The following is a 21,736-nucleotide window of genomic DNA, read 5'->3' as shown; positions in this document are numbered from 1 at the left end:
GATTAGATCTTCACATAATACTCCAAATGGGGTTGAAAAAATGCAACATACAATTACTTTTGATTTGTATCCTGTCCTACTACTAATACAATACATTATTTGCCTTTTTTACCTGAACTGTTTCATACATAGATTTACTAGCCTCTAAAGCTCAATCATAATCAAGATCTTTACCACAGTTCCTTACTCCTTCCTTTGGTTCCCTGACCTCTGATGTATTTTTGGTTACCCTTATTGACATTGAAAGGTATGTGGCATTGGTTGTTCCAGTTACCCAAAAGTGCCAATCATTCTGAACGGGCCATAACTTCCGATGGAGTGGCAACTGAGTCAGATTGCCACTCCGTTCAAAATTACTTACATGGAAATCCAGGCGATCCTATCTCACCCAACCTTCCAACTCAGGCTGGTGAGATCTGTGGAGTGCAGCGTGGTCATGAGACCTAAAGTCAAGGGTAGCTCAGTTGAAGGTAAGTAAACCATGGCCCTTTTTTAAACAGCATTAGCTGCTGTAAACCAGGTACGTTTAAAGGTCCAGCCAAGTTTAAAGGTTTTTGACAAGCCAGGGAGAAGGTATAAGGTAAGTGCATAGGATTTTTGGGGCTGGGGAGTTGGGCCTGGGGGACAGGGGCTGTCAGGAGTCTTGTCAGATCTGGCTGGGGTAGTGGGGGGTGGGGGTCAGGAGTCAGGCCTGATGGGGACTCAGGAGGGAGCTCAGGGGATGAGTAGTCGGGGGATGGGGGGGTGGGGGGAGGGGGCATGGGGAGGCCCCAAGGTTTTCTGGTGGGGGGAGGGGGGTGTCAGGGTGGGTCAGTGCTCTGGTTACCCAGAAGCTACTAGTGGTTTTATTGTTCTAACTGTTTCTGGGTAACTATTGCTGTAACACAGTTGGACCATCTGAAGTTGAAAATTTAAATCGCATTTTCGGATGGTTCCCAGTGCAGGGCAATTGCCGTGCAAACTTTGCAGGGGGCGTTCCCCAGCACATCTTTGGGGTATTCCCCCGATACACTGCCCTGGAGCTTGGAAATTACGGCCCAATATGAATCTTGAACTTTTGCCAATCACTTTTAAACCAACCCGTCTGCCACTGGAAACATTTTTGCTTTATTTACTTTATCAAAATCCATCATTATTTTAGACACCTCTATCACTTCTTAACTATCTTTATTCAAGGGCAATAACCCTAATTTCTCCAGTATATCCGCATAACTGAAGTCCCTCATCCCTTGTACCATTCTAATAGAACTCTTTTGCACCCTCTCCAAGGTTTGACATCCTTCCTAAAGTGTAGTGCCCAGACTTGAACACAATACTTCAGCCAAGGCCAAACCAGTGCCTTCTAAACATAATTTTATTGATTTTGTACTCTTTTGTTAACTATTCCTCTATTGTAAAGCCAAGGATGTCAAATGATTTTTTAAAATATATAAACAGTTTTCTCAACTTGTTCTGCCACATTCAAAGGTCTGTGTACTTCCCCTAGATGTCTCTCTGTTCCTATATCCCTTTATAATTGCACCATTTAAGTTATACTGGCTCTCCTCATTCTCCCTACCAAAATGCATCACTTCATACTGTTCTGCATTAAATTTCATCCACCATACGTTTGCCCATCTCTAGTCTATGTCCTCCTGAAGTCTGTTACTATCCCTCTATTTCCGAGTTTTGTCTCGTCTACAAGCTTTGATGTTATGCCCTCAATTCTCAAGTCCAGGTCATTAATATACATCAGTAAGAACAATGGTCTTAATACCAGTCCCTGGAGAACACCATATACATACTTCCCTCCAGTCTGAAAAACAACTGTTCAACACTACTCTATGCTTTTTACCCCTTAGCCAGTTTTGTACCCATGCTGCCAATGTTCCTTTTAACCCCATGAGTTTCAATTTTGCTAACAAGTCCATTAAGCACGACTTTATCAAATGCCTTTGAAAGTCCATATACACATCGATCACTCTACCATCATCAGCCCTCACCGTTACTTCAAAGAACTAAATCAACTTTGCCAAGCATAATTTGACTTTAACAGATCCATGCTGACTTTTATTTATTAGCCTTTTTCAAATGCCAACTAATTTTTCCTCAATCCTGGTCCCTAAAAGTTTCCTTGCCGCTAATATTAGGCTGACTGTCCAGCAGTTGCCAGGTTTATCCCTTCCCCTTTTTTTGAGCATTGATTGCCCATCCCTAACTGCCCTTGAGAAGGTGCTGGTGAGTGGTCTCTTTGAACCGTTGCAGTCCTTGTAGTGTAGGTACACCCTAGTGCTGTTAGTGGGGGGAGTTCCAGGATTTTGGTGTAGCGACAGCGAAGGAATGGCGATGTATTTCCAAGTCAGGATGGTGAGTGACTTGGATGGGAACTTCCAGGCGGTGGTGCTCCCATGTGTCTGCTGCCCTTTTAGATGGTAGCAGTCATGAGTTTGGAAGGTGTTGTCTAAGGAGCCCTGGTGAGTTCCTGCAGTGCATCTTATAGATGGTACACACTGCTGCCACTGTGCTTCGCTGGTGGAGGGAGTGAATGTTTGTGGATGGGGTGCCAATCAAGCAAGCTGCTTTGACCTGGATGGTGTCAAGCTTCTTGAGTGTTGTTGGAGCTGCACTCATCCAGGCAAGTGGAGAGTATGCCATCACACTCATGATCTGTGCCTTGTAGATGGTGAGCAAGCTTTGGGGGGGTCAGGAGGTGAGTTACTTGCTGCAGGATTCCTAGCCTCTGACCTGCTGCTGTAGCCACAGTATTTATATGGCTATTCGAGTTCAGTTTCTGGTCAACGGTAACCCCCAGGACATTAATAGTGGGGGATTCAGTGATGGTAATGCCACTGAATGTCAAGGGGTGATGGTTAGATTCTCTTTTGTTGGGGATGGGCATTACCTGGCACTTGTGTGGTGTGAATGTCACTTGCCACTTGTCAGCCCAAGCCTGGATATTGTCCAGGTCTTGTTACATTTGAACATGAACTGCTTCAGTATCTGAGGAGTCACAAATGGTGCTGAACATTGTGCAATCAGCAGCGAACACTTTTGATCCTCATTCCTCTGGCATTACCCCGATGCCCAAGACGGTTTGGAAAATTGTCACCTGAACCGTTGCAATTTCCATCTGATTTCCCTCATAACATAAGATGCATCCCATCAGGACAAGGTGACTTTTCTATTTTGGGGACAGCCAACCTTTTAAACACATCCTCTTTATCTATTTTATGCTACCCAATATAGCAGCTACATGCCAGCATTTGCTTCTATAGTGGAGACAAAGGTAAAGTGCTCATTTTACACCTCCGCCATGCTCTCTACCTCCACAAGAGGTTCCCTAATCAACTGCAATTTTCCTCTGTGCCCTTTTACTATATATGAGATTATAAAAGACATTTGGGTTGTCTTTTCTGATAAGCCACTAATCTTTGCTCATATTCACTCTTTGCCCATCATTTCCTTTTCCTAGATTTTCTCTGTACTTTTTATATTTCACCTTGGTTCTCTTCAGTAATATGAACCTTATAATTGCCATAAGCTTCCTTTTTCTGTTTTATTTCTATTGCTTAACCTATGTATCTTCTGTTATTCAGGGAGCTTGCACAGCATCAGCTCGACTTAACAAAAGTTGCGCTCTTGGTTCTCATATTCCCCCTCACAGGAATGTGTCCATTTGTACCTAAGCCAATACCTCTTTGAAGGCCTCACATAATAATAAACAAATGTTTTGGCTGCCAATTTTTGATTCCAATCCACCTAGGCCAGATCCCTTTTCTACTCACTGAAGGTAGCCCTCCTCCAGTTCGATATTTTCATTCTTGATTGCCTTGATCTTGTCTTTTTCCATAACTATTTTAAAACTCACTGTTATGGCCACTGTTTTCCAAATGCTCTCCTACGAATATGTGCTCCACTTGTTCTACTTCATCCTCCAGAATTAGGTCCAACAGTGCTTCGTTCCTTGTTGGAGTGGAAACACACTGATCAAGCAAGTTTTCTTGTGCAAATTCCATGAATTTCTCTTCCTTGTTGCCCTTTGCACTGTTATCATCCCATCTATTTTTTGATAACTGAAGCCCCCATTATCACTACTCAGTAGCTTTTGCATCTCTGTAATTTATATGAAAATTTACTCCTTTCTCCTTCTTATGATTTGGTGACCTAAAGTATAGATCCTATTGCATGATAGCTCCATTGCTTCTAATGTCTAATCAAAAAGATTCTATCTTTGACTCAACCACATTATCCCGTTCCAGTGCTACAATAGTTTCTTTGCTCGTTAGTTGAACTCATGCCACTCTTTTTCCCTTCTAAATCTTTCTTGAATATTTGCAGCCAGGAATATTAAGTTCCCAATCCTCCCATTTTTTGAGACATGTCTCTGTTATTGCTATTATTTCAAAGCCCCATGTGACAATTTGTGCCTGCAGCCCATCAACTATTTTTCATGTTATGCGCATTGATGTACACGCACTCCAAACGCATCTTAGATGCCCTCGCTATTGTCCTGTTTTAAGCCTCCTTTTACTGAACTATTCTTAATATTAGGACTATTTGCTTCTTTCCGTCCTCTGTGCACCTTGCTTCTCCTCACTGATATTTCATCCTGGTGTCCATCCCCTGCCAAATTAGCTTAAGCCATCCCCATGTGATATGTTAACTTTCTGTGACTAGTCCCAGATCTGTTGAGGTGCAAGTCATCTTAAACAGGTCATTCCTGCCCTAGAATTGGTCCCAATTCACCAGGAATCTTAAGTCCACCCTCCTGAGCCATTGTCCAGCAAAATATTAATCCAATTGATCCTACTATTTCTATATTCACTAGTCCATTGAATTAGGAATAATTCAGAGATTACACCCTTTCAGGTCCTGCCTTTTAACTTTCTCCCTAGCTCCTCAAACTCTGGCTGCTGTATTTCAATCTTTTTCTTCCTATGTCATTAGTTCCAAAATGGGGCCATGACTTCTAGTTGTTCTCTGTCACCCCTCAAAATATTCTTCACCCCCTTAGTGATGTCCTTTACCTTTGCGCCAGCTGATAACACATCATGCTGTCTATCAAATCCTCAATAACAACTGCTTCTTTACACTTTGCTGTGCTCCCCCTGTACACTCAGATGTCACACAGTGCCATGGATGAGTTCCAGACTGCAGCACCATCCCCTCATCCGCGGCTAGTATTTGCTGAAAACCACAAGAGAGTGATTGCAGGGTGGGCAGACACCAAACCGAGTGGGGGACATGGGTGTCAGACCGAGAAAGAGAGAATGCACACAAGCAACAGACAGAGAGAGAAATACAGCCATTAGATAAATAGACAGAGAGGGAGAGCGAGAGAGCAGGTACTGGTGGACAGAGACACAGACTGACAGACAACCAGGCAGAGAAGGCAATGAGAGGGAGAGCCTGTGTTGGAGAGAAAAAGCACCAGCCAGACACAGAGAGAGACACACAAACAGAGAATGTCTATATATTTACATAAGATCTATTTTCAGTTTACAGTTCTCTTACTCCCGGTTATTATTTATGCAGACCAGATTTTTATTTAGTTCAATCTGGATCCCTTAAATTTTGATATCGCCTCCCTGGTTAATTTTAACTTTATCCCTTTAGATCTAATTAATTACTATGATTTTTTATAGTTTACTTTTTCCTTGGTTCATAGCATTTAGCTTTTATTTCCACATTTCCACCTCTGCAAAGAATTCCCACTCTCATCAAATTCCTATTGTTATTTTATTAGATCACTTCATTTAACAGATCTTCCTAGTTATGTACACATACAGCTCAGACAATTTAATTGCATCGTTCCTTATTTACCCTGCTTATTATGGTTTCCACAAATTGGGCAATTATTTTATTTATTTTATTTTAATCCTCACCCAGCACATATCTCTAAATTGGACAACATTCTTTCTTGGCCAACTTCAGTTTCCAATTTTTAATTCCTGGCCAGCAACCTGTTTTCTCTCCTATTTGATAACTACTCATCTTTCAATTATAGATGTGGAAATTTGTCCATCAGTTTCTAAAGATTCAAGCATGCAGCACCTACATTTCCCTATAATGTTCATCTAAGTAAGGTTGTGGGAGACTCCATCTATTTAGTTAATTATGAATCACTTTCTTTAATTCATTCACTAAATCTCACCACAGTTACATAGAGATTTTTCACCAACAGATAGTAAACTTACTGAACTAAACAGCGGAATTTTCCGTGCCCGCTGGCATCAGGTACATTCGGCAGCGTGAGCAGACAATATGGTGAGAAGGCCAAAACTTGGTTTCACGACGTCATGAAACCAGTTTGCGATCCCTCTACTCAGCCCATCGATGGCGGGCCTCATTTCTCACCATCGGATGTCGGGAACTTCACTGTAATACATTTGCATATCATTATAAGGCCAGTCTGCCAGAATCACCTCCCCATGCCGGATCATCCTCCCATGTCGGTGGGCAGAGCACGTCTTGACAACTGTGCAGAAGTCGGGACTTACTGCCAGGGCCTTGCTCACATCACGGACATCCCTGAGGAGCAGAATATGCTGGAGCCCGACAGCAATGGGACTCTGCAGGAACATCCATGGCATTCTGGGTGGATTCTCATGAACAAGGCTCCGCCACGAAGCAGCTCACAAAGGGTGAAAAGTCACAGTTGAGGGTTTGCTCACAATGGATGATGGTCGAGGGGGTGGAGAGAAATGTCCTGCTGTGTTTGGGGGAGGAAGATGTACCGGGGGATGGGAGAGTGGGAGAGGAAGGTCTAGGATCGACTGGGAGAGAAAGAGATGTCCGGGGGGGGAGAGGAGAAGACAGCAGCTGGGGCGGTAGGTAAGAGCGGGGGTGAAATCTGTAAGGGAAGGAGTTCGGAGGGTGGAAGGGGTAGGTCAGGTCCGGAGGGAGGAAGGAGTCCGGGCAGAGGAAGGAATGCTGTGGGGGGTGGTGGAGGAGTAAGGGTGAAGGAACAAGTAAGGATTGAGGAAGAAGTAAGGGTGTCTGAAGGAGCCAGGGAGGGGGAAGGAATAAGCCTGGTAAGAGGGAATGGTAAGAATGACAAAGGGCAGAGTGAGACGGTAGGGTAGGGGGGTGAGGGTTCAACAGCAGCAATAGAAGGCATGGCGAGGGTGATTGGTGGGGACTCAGAGGCAGACATGGACCCTGGGAGTGGAAAGTAAGTGGTCGGGGAGGTTAATGTGGATGGGAGTCAGATTTTCGGGCAGGAAGGGAACGTGCACGTTCACCTGGACATCCCAGAGAGAAAAGGGTTGTGGCTAGTAGGTCACGGAGGGGAGGTGGAAGGTGATGTCAGGGGGGTTGACAGTGATGGGGCAAAGGAAATGGGTGACTAGGGGAGGGGAAAGGATGGGGGAACGAAAGAAAAACTGTATTACCATCATGCTGGCTAAATCGAGAGTGAACGAGAGTTGTGGTGGGCGAGATCAGGTGATGCATGGGAGTGTGATCAGTGGGTGGGCGGAGGTGCAGGTCAGCTTAGATGGTCAACTTAAAGTGAACCTCAGCAGACAGCATTGAAAATGCTCAGGACATTGAGGTGAATGTGATATGGGAAGGATCAGCGTGCATGGGAGAGTGCTTGCAAGAGGCTCTGAAAGGCCCTGCCCCTTACACATTCACACACAGGCACTTCTTACTCCAGAATCACTCGTGGGCTAGCTGCGTGCAGCTGAACTGCTAATGGCAGTGGGGGGATGGAATGCAGTGGGAGGACTAGCGAAGCCAGTCAATGAAGTTGAAAGACACCATCACACATTATTCAGTGAAAGTGCATATATTTCCAGATTGTAAAGTGACAAAATGTGTTAACCCATGCAACCAACTGTGATTAGAATTTCTTAAATTTTGACTGCCTTAGCCTTCTAGTTGCTGCCCTGACACCCATAGCAGGGGTGGAGACAGCCTGTGCAACAGTTGGCCCTGTTGCCTCTGACACGTTTGGCATGGCTCTTCTGGACAGCCGAAGCCTTGGGGACCCTGGCTTGCTCTGGCTGTCCTCCTGTGGGCCAGCTGTTCCCTCTGCAGTGACAGAGGATGAGGTTGAGGGGGTCACAGGCAAAGGGGACTTGATGGGAGAGGACAGTCTCTGAGTATTCCAAGTGGATGACCCAAGGGTGTCCAGCTGCCGCTCCTCCTCCCTTCAGGTGCCTGGGGGCCCCAGCCTGACTCGAGTGGAAGGAGCACCTGGGGGGACGTCAAGGTGCCTCGTTTCCCTCTCACGTCACCACTGCAGGAACTCACCCATGGCTCCTGCGATGGGGTGCAGGTCTGCACACATTTCCATGTTCTGCTGGACCAGGGTCTCCATGGTGTTTGCCATCCTCCCCATGGAGACCTCCATACATGCACATGTGGGCACTTCAACAGAGAGCAGGTGGTCACACTCCTTCAATTCACGTGCCACTCTGTTGAGGGCTTCCAACAGCTCTGTGTGCTGTTCCCCTGCCTTCTGCTGACTGCAGGATGAGCTGGATGTTCGTCATCTGACGTGGACCTCACAGCTGCCTCTTCCCAGCTTCCAAGTGCCGGGGAGCTCGGCCGAACCTGCCTCCTCCTGCTGTGGACACGTGTCCATCCGGTGACCACCAGATTGTGAACCCAAGCCTGCTCTAGACCTAGGTCCCACTGAGGTGTGTATCTCTGCACTGGTGGATGGTGTGGGTAAGTGCTGAGACGGGTCTTCCAAGCTGCTTATTTCCAGCTCTTCAATAGAGGAGTCCTCTTAGCTAGAGGTGAGGATGTGGATGGAGCTGAGGGACTGATTGGCTGAGGGTGTTGGTGGCTTGGCAGAGCACCCTGTGAACCAAAGTAGAGATAATTAGTGCATGGTAGCAGAGTCAAAAGCAGGAGATAACCCACTCACATTTGCGTTGAGAGAGGGATGATGTGGTGCAGGATCCTCACGAGGAGTTTACCGCCGACCTCACCATCAGCACAGGTATGGTCCCCGACCTCACCAGTCAGAGTGACGGCATGCTCCTCAAAGTGAGTGAGGGGGCTAATGTGGGCCACTCAACCCCTGGTCTGGCACCTCTCCCTGCTGATGTGAGCCAGCTTCTCCTGCATGAAAACAGATGGAGAGAGTATGAGCAGGCATGGAATGTTGTGTGGTGAGTGGAGACATGGATGGAATGAAGATGTGAGCTCCAGGGGATATGAGTCTGGAAGATATGAGGGTGTGTGTGAGAGAGTTAGTGGCATTGTACCTTGAGGTGTGAGATCCCTGTGGTGCGTGATAGGTTTGTGAGTGTGAGAGTTGAGAGTGATGAGGAGAGTGACTTACCCTGGAGGATCATTCATCCCTTTTCAGCACTGGGTGGCTGTCCTCTTTTGCAGGGCATTGGTGCTGACCACCGTTGCCACCACCTCCCAAGCCAGATTGGTGATGCTGCTGTCCATCCTGCAGCCAGAGCGAGGGGTAGGGAGCATCATGATGGGTGACCTCTGCATCCAAGAGGCACTCAAGGGATGTGTCATTAAACCAGGGGGCTGTAGTCTTTTTGCCTTTCAAGGCCATGTCTTCCGTGCAGCAGTTGTGGGCTGAAAGCACTGAGAGGTGTGCGCATGGCTGCACTTTAAATATGGTGCCCGGCGTGATGAAGCAGCGAGGTGTTGGTGTGGCGGGCAAACGAGAGCCCACCCGCCACCGAAAAGGCATGTTTCCCAGGAATGCATGGCAGGATTGGGGCGATACGGCATGAGAAGCCGCCATTGAAGCCAGCAGGTAAAATGTTGATTCTCCCGCCCACTACCACACTTAGTACAAATTGGGACGATTCCACCCAAGGTTTTAATTAATGTTGATGGACCGATTTTTAAAATAATAATGCCTACTCCCCATCAATCTCTCTCAAATATAAAAAATGACTGTTGAAATGTAACTAATTTAATCTTCTTTAGGGCTTGCACTGTTTATACAGAACTCTTAATTCCTATTCCTTTCCTCAGTTACAAAACAATACTTTTGCCAACTTTACTATGATACTAAACTTGAATACCATGCTACAGTGTCCCAGTTGAGGATTGCCAGGACGACTGCTAGTTTCCATACTGAACCAGCTGGTACATCAAGCCAGGAGGAGGCATGGAGTGCTTACATGGGCTGGTAGCAAACTAAAGGTTTTTCAGCTTTCTGGTCCCACAAAAACAAACAAAGATTTCTTTGGCTGATTTCTGAGCAGCCTCCAGTAGTCCCCATAACACAATTAGCAATGTTGAGCAATGCCTGGCGCAAATCGATAACGCACCTCAAATTTGTAATCAAGATCTTGTAATTGCATAGTACCCTTAATTGTTTATTTAGGCAGTCTCCCACAATGGCCACCTTCTCATTTACAGGTCTATTTAAAAAGTGCATTGATGCTTTGAGTCGAGGTACCCCTCTCTATTTTCACCCCTTCCGCTAATGTTCCCACTAAGGCAGAAACCCTTAACTCATTTAAACAGTACCTGAATCAGCACCTGAAGTGCTGTAATCTGCAAGGCTACGGACCAGGTGCCAGAAGGTGGGATTAGAATGGGCAGCTACTTCTTTTTTTATTATTTATTTTTCAGCTGGCGCAGACACGACGGGTTGAATGACCTCTTCTGTGCCATAACCTTTCTATGGTTCTATGGCTATAAGGTGTGCATGTGCAAAAAAGTGGTTAAAAGATACTGCACATTGAAATGAACAAGCCATGCTCAACAATAAAAAGAGAGGGGACACTGCCTCCCCAGTCCCCTGGCTGGATATTGAAAATTATCTTTGGGACTTCACACACCTAACACAGTAATAATTCATAACCTCCATAGAGGTTGCACAGTGATAGAAAAATTGGTGAGCCAAGATGGGCCCAGATACATCTATGGTTGGGCAGGAGCCATTGATCAACTATAAGCTTCAAATTCTGAAGGATCTCTCCCCACCAGGAACACCAAGAGACTACAGTTCATGTTTTTCACTTATTCCCAGGAAAAAGACAATTAAAATAGTGTTTTCACAAATATAGAGGTTACTGTTGCCAATTCAACTGAATAAGGCCAGCCTCTCTGATCTTCACCTCCAGCCAAACAATCAATCACCCATCAATCAGGCATCAATCTTCCAACGACTGATGATTATGTAAAGTAAATAAGTAGAGACCTAGTGATATCCATGCTAACTGCTTTACATTTAAAAAAATTAAATACATTTAGATGCATAACTCAATTTGACAAGTTTGGAGATAGTCTATTAATATCTTGAGTGCAGTTTCTTGGGGCGTTTTGTATTTTCAACTGACATTTGTGGTAATAAATGTGCTGTTGGCACCTGATTTAATTAGACTTGTACTTACCTTTTCAATTACCCCTTGGCCTAGACTGTTGATGGCCTTAAGTTTCCTTTCAGATAGAGGTGGATAAAACTGAATGGTGTTTTTCTGAAGGAGGGCTAGAGGAGCAGTAATCAAAACCTGCCAAGACAACACACAAATATTAAGTCAATTAAATGGGCCATTGTACACCATTAATATATTTTAAACAAATATTCACATTCAACTTATTTCAACAACTTAGAAGAGATCAATTGTTTTCTTTCCTACTACTGGTTGCCTAGTACAATTTGCATGCTGGGTCTGATAATGTTATGTGTGAAATAGAACAAACTCTTAAAAACTTAGAGAAGAGTTTAGGGTGAAACCCAAAGGTAGCCCAATTCCTATACCCCACATTTGCTACCACTTATACCTCTATCTAAAATCAAAGATTGAGGTAAGCTCCAGAAGAGGCTGAGGAGTACCCTGATAGAGGTTTTTAAGATTATGAAATGTAGACTATAGAAAACATTTCACTTGTGGGAGGACCGAAGATAGGGGTCACAAATTTAAGATAGTCATTAATAGATTCCTTAGGAAATTCAGGGCAACCTACTTTACCCAGAAGCTGGTTAGAATGTGGAACTTGCTACCAGTCGTAGTAATGAGAATGCAATGGATAAATTCAAGAAAAACTAGATAAAAATGAGAAGGAAAAAGCAATAGAAGCCTATGGAGATAGGGTCACCCAAAGGAGGTCAGAGGAAGTTGGTATGGAGCATAAATAATAGTATGGGCCAGTTGAGCCTAATGGCCTGTTTCATGGCTATACATTATATGTAATGGCAAGTGCCATTTTCATGAAAGGAATTTATAAGTTACAAGAAACCACAGGTTCAAAATATGGATAAGAGTTTATGTAGGACTAAAATTAAAGATACTAGGATAAACTATTTTTCTTTTAGCTTAAGAACCTCAAATCTGCTCTTTACCGTATGCAATAGTGGAACACGACTGATAAACTCTACATCTCAAAATAATATCTATCTTCATCCCATTTCTCCTTTTTCAAAATAAAAAGGGGTTAAAAGTGAGGGATTTCAGTACCAGGAACAGAAGACTTTATTTTAGGCATCCACTGCCAGCATTATGGTCTCCGAGGTCAGGTGTAGCACAACCAGATGTGAGTAAAGGTCCCTTGGCACTGCTTCAATGCACCTTAGATGATCACTCTCCATTGCACCAGCATGCTATTTTCAATATTGACTACCCTGCAGCCTTCCTGATTGAAATTACCACAAATTCTGAATTTGAGACTATGGGAGGGATCTTATGGAGCCTGCAAGAGCCGGAAATGTGGCGTGCAGGGTGTGTTAATCAGGCGGGATGCGAAATTTCGATTTCCCAATGGCAGAGATAAAGTCAGCAGCATGTTTGCAGCGTCTCTAGCCTCCTGCCAGCCTTTGGCAGGTTCATACTTGTAACACATCTGCATGCCATGAAAACTCATTAGCGTTAAAACTTACTGAATTATGTCCTACCTTCAAGGTAAAGTCAGTGACACATGAAAATCTCATGGCACCCAGTTCACATTTGTTTAAAGCTAGTGTGCATCAGTTGGTTTTGTGCAGTTTTGCATAAGATTTTGCTTGCTTAATTCTACAGCACAAGGGAAGACAGCAGGAGAATAGCAACTGGCGTGGATGCTTGGGACCGGCAAGAGTGAGTCAGTGGTATTGTGGAGTGAGGTCGGGAGCATGGAGGGGTGGAAGAGGATCCAGGCGAGGGCAAAGGTTGGGATCAGGTGAATGGAGGAGTGGAGGAGGGATCCAGGGCAGGATTGAAGGTGTGGTCAGGAGCATGAGGAGTGAAGTGGGAAGGGTCTGGTCCTTGCTGTGGTGGGGGAAACTGTCAAGAAAATGAGGGGCCTAAAGGACACTACCAATACTGTCCAAATGTGTGCCCATTTCAGGGTAATGGCTGGCAGAGTTCACTTACAATATTTCAATTATCCCCACCGAGTGTGCTCTCGGATCAGAATGTCCTTTACAATGCATAGAGGGAGGGTCAGCTGAGTCTGCAAGTTCTGCCATGTCCCACAGAGTGACAAATATAACGCTGGACACTAACAGGAACATTCAATAAAGAGTGAACCAAAAGAAAAATCACAACATTGCTTCTTCTACAATAAATGACCCTAACTCACCTGTCACCATCAATGCATGCCAACCATGTGGCATGCCAGTACATTTAGCTCTATGATTAAGCTAGTCATAACAAATAATGATGATGCACATATGAATTAAGTAAAACCAATGTAATGTGAAATATTTACAAGTCAAATTTAATTTTGAAAAAAAAAGCGCCACCTTTGCATGCTCAAGTTTTATGTTAATGGCAATGGAGTTGGGCAGGAAATTTTGGACTTGATGCAGTGCCTTCCTGTTTGACCAGGACACTCTTTTATAGCCCACTCATAGCTGCAGCACTGTCAGCTGACAAAGGGTTTCACCACTGAAAAGCATCCCTGCTGTGTGAACACGTTTGCCCTGCATGCTACCAGCACTTTAAATTTTAATTGTAATCACAAGGGAAATGGCAAATGCTGGCCAAGCCAGTGACGCCCACATCCCATGAGCAAATATATTAAAAAAACAAGAGAGCAGAAATGGCATACACTTCTGGTCATGCTGCAGTGAACAGCACACTGTTGACAAAATCCCCCCAATCTCTGCACTGTAGGTCCATGCCCATTATGAACTGGGTTCAAACTGATAACCTCATTTCACAAAGTACAAATAAGGCCACCAGACAGTAGAGCATTATGCTAACACTTTCAAAAATTGCTTAACTAAGTGACCACTCTTCAAAAGTTATTCATTGGATATGATGCATATTGGACCATGCCAGGAGATGCAGTAAGGCATTATATATGCAGGCTCTCAATTTATCAGCAACTTTGGAAATCAAAGTTTTGGATATCTTCCTTGACAGCACTTTGCAAACAAGCCAAAATAAATATTACTGATTTAAATGGTACAATTTAAATCTCAAGAAACTATTTAACAAAATATTGTGTAATTTTTAAAAATTCATTCACGGGATGTGGGCTTCGCTGGCTGGGCCAGCATTTATTGCCCATCCCTAGTTGCCCTTGAGAAGGTGGTGGTGAGCTGCCTTCTTGAACCGCTGCAGTCCATGTGGTGTAGGAAACCCACAGTGGTGTTAAGAAGGGAGTTCCAGGATTTTGACCCAGCGATCCTATTGAAAAAGATCAGTGACCCGAAATGTTAACTGTTTCTTTGCACAGATCCTGCCTGACCTGCTGAGTTTTTCCAGTATTTTTCATTCTTATTACAAAAGACCAGTGGAACCATTTGTTTGCACTGGCAACCAATGAAATAGATGCATGACTAGCTCCTAGGCTCCTGCCAGTGCACCCTGCATTTGGTCTCCAGGAAATGCCAGACTCCTCTTGTAGGACTATCCTCTTCAATTTTCCCTTCCTCTGAAAAATGTCATAACCTCTGACATGACATGGCTCAGAGAAAGAAATTGAGTGGAGTGGGGCCAGAACCTGCAGCTATCTCTGCTTCATGGACAACAATACACTCCACCATGCAACCCCATTGATTAATTCCTACACATATTAGGATAATCATTTGCTTGTCTCTAATTTATTGACAGAACAGATTATGGTGTTTTAGAACAAAGGAAAGTATTTTTAATTTCCCTTCTTTTTGTAGATTATTCACAGTTTCTTCACTGCTACAGCATAAATTAATCTTTCAGTACTCATGTAATTGGACTGATGAGGAAATTTTACGATGAGGTCATGTGATAATTTTCCACAAAGTAAGTCACACACACAATTTAATTGTAGAGAGCTACTATGGATTTACCTTCTGAGTTGTCCACAACATTCCATTAGCTGTTCCAATGCGGATATCATCTCCTGAGTAATGAATAGTTTGTACCTGTAAAGGTTAAAGAAAAACAATCAAATCTCCATAATTAATCTGAGACACTCAATTTCTACCAGCTTGGCAGAAATGATCTGTTTGAAAGCAAATAATGGACAAAAAGGCAAATATATGATTAGAAACAATGCATTAAAGTGAATATGCAGCACACTGCAGTTCCTAACCCCAAAATTAAATTACAACTTGTAGTCCTTTCGATGCTTTTATTTTGTTTTTCCATTGTGCATCCATATTGTGCTGATGGGTGGAGACTCATTTTTGTTAAACTCCAAGTTATTAATGTATGAAGTTATTCTCATGGAAGTTCTGCAATCAACAAGTCATCATGGCAAGTTTAATTTAGAGAGGACGATTCATGGGATACTGGATGTGATAAAAATTGAGAAAGAAGCAGTACTTAAAATGGACATGTAATCCAGTCAAGGTGGGATGCATCCTCAGTTGCAGAGGGAAGTAAGGATAGAAACTGCAATATGCTGGCTTCAATCTAGCAATCTAGCAAAAGGATTGGAGGATTGCAAATATTACACATGTGTTCAAAAAGCAATTATAGCCAAGTCAGTTTTACATTGGTGGGTGGGGAAGCTTTTAGAAATAATAATCCAGAATAAAATTATCACTGGACAAAAGTCGTATTTAACGAACTTGATTTTGAGTTTTGGATGATGTGACAGAAAGTGTGTGTAAGGGCAGTGCAGTTAACTTTGTATATATGAACTCTCAAAAGGCATTTGATAACATACCACTTCTCAGGCTTGTTAGCAAAAATGAAATTTTTAGGATAAAAAGGGGCAGTAGCAGCCTGGATACAAAACTGGCCAAGGAATAGAAAACAGACGTCTTGCATGTGATATTTTGCAGCTTTACAAATCCAAGTTGGACAGCCATGTCACAGCACGGTGTACTGTGAGGTGGATTGCCTTGAATCCTGCAGCAAATTTTCATCGGCCACATTCATTGACAATGTAGTGAACAGACTTATTCAGGTGACCAGAGTCACATGCTGGGCTGTCATTGAAATTCCATTTGTAGAGGTGATGTGATTTCCTTGCATGGAGAATGCGGATCCTGGTAAGTGCAGACCACTGTCTGGGTGGGGGGATTAAACCCTGGAAGCTCGACAGTTGGATCACTCACCAGACCATTGTTGGCAATATTGGTGTCAGACCAGAGGTTGCAGCATTTGTCCTTTTAGTCAAAAGCTGCATCGCTCAAAACATTCGCAGAGCTCCATAAAGTTACTTTGCGTTACTTGATTCACATATTCAGTAGGTTATGAAGGTTTTTGTGGATTGACAGTTCTGGGTTGGCTTGAATGCGGTTAAACTCATTCAACATTTTTGTCTCCTGGCATACGTCGGGGGGAAATTAGACAGGACTGGGGGCCATTGTAAAGGTGTTGATTTCAGTGTACCACTGATCATCCACATTAGCTTGTTGAAGAAAGCGCCCTAGCATTTTACGTGGCTGCATTCCAAATCCTAATTACTCACTGTGTGAAAAAGTTTTTTCTCACCTCGCATTTGCTTCTTTTGCAAAACATTTTAAAACTGTGCCCTCTGGTTCTTGATCTGTTTACAAGCGGGAACAGTTTCTCCATATCTACTCTGTCTCAACCCCTCATGATTTTGAAAACTTCTATCAAGTTTCCTCTCAGCCTTCTCCTCGTCAAAGAAAATAGTCCCAACTTCCCCAATCTCTCCTCTTAACAGAAATGTCTCATCCCTGGAACCATTCTCGTAAACTTCTTCTGCACTCTCTCCAATGCGTTCACATCCTTCCCATAGTGTGGCACCCAGAACTGTACACAATACTCCAGCAGAAGTCTGACCAGTGTCTTATATAAGTTCATCATAACCTCCCAGCTCTTGTACTCTATGACCCTATTAATGAAGCCTAGAATACCGTATGCTTTAGAAACGGCTCTATCTGTCCTGCCACCATTAATGACTTATGTACATATACACCAGGTCTCTCTGCTCTCTGCTTTAGAATAGTATCCTTTATTTTATACTGTCTCACTATGTTCTTTGTACCAAAGTGTATCACCTCACACTTCTCCACATTGAACTTCATTTGCCACCTGTCTGCCCACTCCACCAATGTGTCAATGTCCTTTTGAAGTTCTACATTGTCCTCCTCATGGTTTACAATTCCCCCAAGTTTTATGTCGTCTGCAAACTTTGAAATTTTCCCCTGTACACCAAGATCTAGGATCATTTATATATATCAGGAAAAGCAAGGGTCCCAATACCGACCCCTGGGGAACTCCACTACAAACCTTCTTCCAGCCTGAAAAATACCCTTTTAACCATTATTCCCTGTTTCCTATCCCTCAGTCAATTTTGTATGCACATTGCTAGATCCCTTCTATTCCATGACCTACAACTTTACTCATAAGTCTGTTGTATGGCACTGTATCAAATGCCTTTTGGAAGTCCGTATATACCACATCAACAGCCTTGCCCTCATTAACCATCTCTGTTACCGCTCCAAAAAACTCCAGCAAGTTAGTTAGACACAATTTTCCTTTAACAAATCCATGCTGACTCTTCCGAATCAATCCACATTTTTCCATGTGACTATTAATTCTATCCTGAATAAATATTTCTAGAAGTTTCTCCACCACCGAAGTTAAACTGACAGGTCTGTAATTGCAGGGTAGAACTTTACAACCTTTTTTGAACAAGGGTATAGTGTTTGCAATTCTCCAGTCCTCCAGCACCTCCCCAAATCCGGGGAATATTGAAAGATTGTCAGTGCCTCTGCAATTTCCACTCACTTCCTTCAATATTCTTGGATGCATCTCATCCAGTCCCAGTGCCTTATCAACTTTAAGTACCAACAGCTTATCCAATACCTCTTCCTTATCAATTTTAAAGCCTTCCAGTGACTGAGTTTCCTCCTCTGTCACCATGGCTTGGCAGCATCTGTCTTGTAGATAAAGACAGATGCAAAGTATTCATTTAACACCTCGGCCATGCCTCTTGTCTATGTGTGCATCCCCTTTTTGGTCCCTAATCGGCCCTACTCCTCCTTTCACCACCCTTTTACTATTGATGTGCTTAAAGGATACTTTGGGATTTCCTTTTATGTCAGGTACCAGTCTTTTTTCATAATCCCTCTTTGCCTCTCGTATTTGTTTTTTCACATCCCTCATGAACCTTCTATACTCAGCTTGGTTCTCAATTGTATTTGCTACCTGACACCAGTCGTAAGCACACTTTTTCTTCTTTAGCTTAATTTCTATCTTCTTTGTCATCCAGGGGTCTCTGGATTTGTGTGTCCTACCCTTTCCTTTTGAGGGAACATACCTTGACTGTACCCAAACCATCTCCTCTTTGAAGGTAGCCCATTGTTCAGCTGCTGTGGCTGAGTAGTGGCAGTGAGCCATTTTCTTGAAACACTAGAGTCCTTGTAATTAAGGTTGTCCTGCAATGCTGTTAGGAAGGCAATTCCAGGATTTTGATCAGTAACAGAATGGGGAGATGCTGTCGAGGGAGCCTTGGTGAGTCAGTGCATTGCATCTTGTAGATCGTACACACTTAAGCCACAGCACACATGTGGTGGAGGAAGTGAATATTTAAGATGGTAAATGAGGTTTCAACAAATGGGCTGTTCTTTCCTAGATAGTGTTGAACATCTTAAGTGTTGTTGGAACACTCCTCACTCTCTACAGGGGGCGGAAGCAGTGGCATATTGGCAATGTAACGGGACTAATAATCCAGAGGCCCAAGGCTAATTCTCTGGGGACACAGGTTCAAATCCCACCATGGCAGCTGGTGGATTTAGGTTCAATTAATAATCTAGAGTTAAAAAGCATGTCTCAGTAATGGCGATAGTCGTAAAATCCATTTGGTTCACAAACGCTCTTTAGGGAAAGAAATCTGTCATCCTTAACTGGTCTTGCCTACGTGTTACTCCAGATCCACAGCGATGTGGTTGACTCTTAAAATGCCCTCTGAAATGGCCAAGCAAGCCACTCAGTTGCACCGAACCACTACAAAGTCTAAAAGAAATGAAACCGGACAGACCACTCGGCATCAGCCTAGACACCAGAAACAACAACTGCAAACCCAGCCCTGACAACCTGCAAAGTTCTCCTTAATAACACCTGGGAGCTTGTGCCAAAATTGGGAGAGCTGTCTCACAGGCTAGTCAAGCAACAGCCTGATATAGTCATGCTTAGTGAGTCATACCTTACAGACAATGCCCCTGATACCACCATCCCTGGGTATGTCCTGTACCATCTGCAGGACAGACCCACCAGAGGTGGTGGCACAGTGGTATACAATCGGAAAGGAATTGCCCTGGGAGCCCTCAACATTGACTCTGGACCCATGAAGTCTCATGACATCAGGTCAAACATTGGAAAAGAAATGTCCTGCTGATTACCACCTACAACCCACCATCAGCTGATGAACCAGTATTCCTCCATGTTGAACACCAACTGGAGGAAGCACTGAGGATGGCAAGGGCAAATAATGTACTCTGGGTGGGGGACTTCAATGTCCATCAACAAGAGTGGCTCAGTACCACCATTACTGACCGAGCTGGTCAAGTCCTAAAGGGCATTGCTGCTAGACTGGGTTTGTGGCAGGTTGTGAGCAAACCAAGAAGAGGCAAAAACCTGCTCTACTTCGTCGTCGCCAACCTATCTATGGCAGCATTAGTAGGACTGACCACTGCACAGTCATTGTGGAAACAAAGTCTCACCTTCACACTAAGGATACTCTCCATTGTGTTGTGTGACACTACAACCGCGCCAGATGGGATGAATTTCAAACAGATCAAGCAGCTCAAAATTGGGCATCCATGAGGTGTTGACGGCCATTAGCAGCAGCAGAATTGTATTTGACCACAATCTGTAACCTCCTGATCTGTCTTATCCCCCACTCTACCATTATCAAGCTGGGAAATCAACATGGGTTCAATGAAAAGTGCAGGAGGGCATTCCAGGAGTAATGCAAGGCATACCTAAAAATGAGATATCAACCCGGTGAAGTTACAACACAAGATTACTTGCATGCCATCAGCAAAAGACAAGCAATCCCACAACCAACAGATCAAATTTAAGCTCTGCAGTCCTGCCACATCCAGTCAGGAATGTTGGTGAACAATTAAACAACTAGCAGGAGGAGGACTCCACAAATATCCCCATCCTCAATGATGGGGGAGCCCAGCACAGCAATGCAAAAGACAAGGCTGAGGCATTTGCAACTATCTTCAGCCAGAAGTGCCGAGTGGATGATCCATCTCCACCTCTTCCTAGGCCCCCAACATCACAGATGCAAGCATCAGCCAACTTGATTCACTCCATGTGATATCAAGAAACAGCTGTCCACAATAAGCAGGACAAATGTAGCCCAGCCAATTACCGCCCCATCAGTCTATTCTCAATCATCAGCAAAGTGATGGAAACTCTTTTGAGTTATCAACAGTCACAGATTGCAACTCTTTTGAGTACAATCACAGTTCTTGGTTTCCGGGAGTGGGACACGAACCCACAACCCTCTGATTCAAAGGCGAGGGTGCTATGAACTGAGCCACAGCTGACACCTCTAGCAAAGTGATGGAAGGGGGTCAGACATCGACAGTGCTATCAAGTGGCACTTACACAGCAATAACCTGCTCACTGATGCTCAGTTTGCATTCTACCAATGCCACTCGGCTCCTGACCTCATTACAGCCTTGGTCCAAACAAGGCAAACGGAGTGTAGCTGAGCTAACTGAGTGAAGACTTGGAGTTTGGAATTGGTTCTTGCTTTATTACAGGGAAAGAAGCTAGCTGTTTGGTCAGAATTTGGTAAGCGGGTAAGTTCTATTCTATCCCTAAGGTTTAAAATAGTACACAAATAGGTGGTAAAGTTAATAAAACATATAAGAAAGCAACATAAATAAGTGATTAATATAATTAAGTAATTATTTAAAACACATTAAGGATGGCAGGGCAGGTGACGTGTCAAGGCTGCAGCATGTGGGAGCTCCTAGATAACATTGTGATCCAGGGTAAACACTTCTGCAGTTAAGTGTTTGTGGCTTGAGGAACTTCGGCTCAAATTCATTGAGCTGGAGGCTGAACTGCAGTTTCTGCGACACATCAGGGAGGGGGAAGGTTATCTGTATGCTTTATATCAGAAGGCAGTCACATAACTTAGGATAGGGTCTTCTGATTTGGTCAGTGGTCAGGGACACGAGGATGTGACTGCAAATGAGGCAGGAGTGCAGGAGTGTGATTCTCTGCCATTGTCCAATAGGTTTTAGGTTCTCTCAGTTTGATTGGATGAGAGCAGGGACTCTAAGGTGGATGAACAAACTGACAATGGCACCGTGGTACAGGAAACCATTCAAGCGGGGGGAGCATAAAGGAACTTAGTGATAGTAGGGGGACAGTATTATGAGGGAGATTGACACTGTCCTCTGTAGCAAAGAGCAAGAATCCAGACAGCTATGTTGCCTGTCCAGTGCCAGGGTTCAGGA

General features: G+C 43.9%; 1 protein-coding gene across 6 annotated transcripts in view; it reads right to left on the bottom strand.

Annotated features, from left to right (window-relative positions):
• The window catches only part of kdm1b (lysine demethylase 1B), a 192,162-nt gene that overhangs the window by 22,209 nt on the left and 148,217 nt on the right, over positions 1-21,736 (bottom strand). For all 6 annotated transcript variants that reach the window (XM_078539274.1, XM_078539277.1, XM_078539278.1 and 3 more), the window contains 2 exons: positions 15,176-15,250; positions 11,316-11,432 (listed from right to left, as the gene is read on the bottom strand). In XM_078539274.1, coding sequence (XP_078395400.1) covers positions 11,316-11,432; positions 15,176-15,250 — 192 coding nt within the window. The remainder of the gene's footprint in view (positions 1-11,315; positions 11,433-15,175; positions 15,251-21,736) is intronic.

Source organism: Cetorhinus maximus, chromosome 3 (assembly GCF_964194155.1).
Source record: "Cetorhinus maximus chromosome 3, sCetMax3.hap1.1, whole genome shotgun sequence".
In the NCBI taxonomy this organism is placed as follows: Eukaryota; Metazoa; Chordata; class Chondrichthyes; order Lamniformes; family Cetorhinidae; genus Cetorhinus; species Cetorhinus maximus.
The sequence above is the reverse complement of the archived record's forward strand: the minus strand, read 5'-3'. Positions and strand labels throughout refer to the sequence as shown.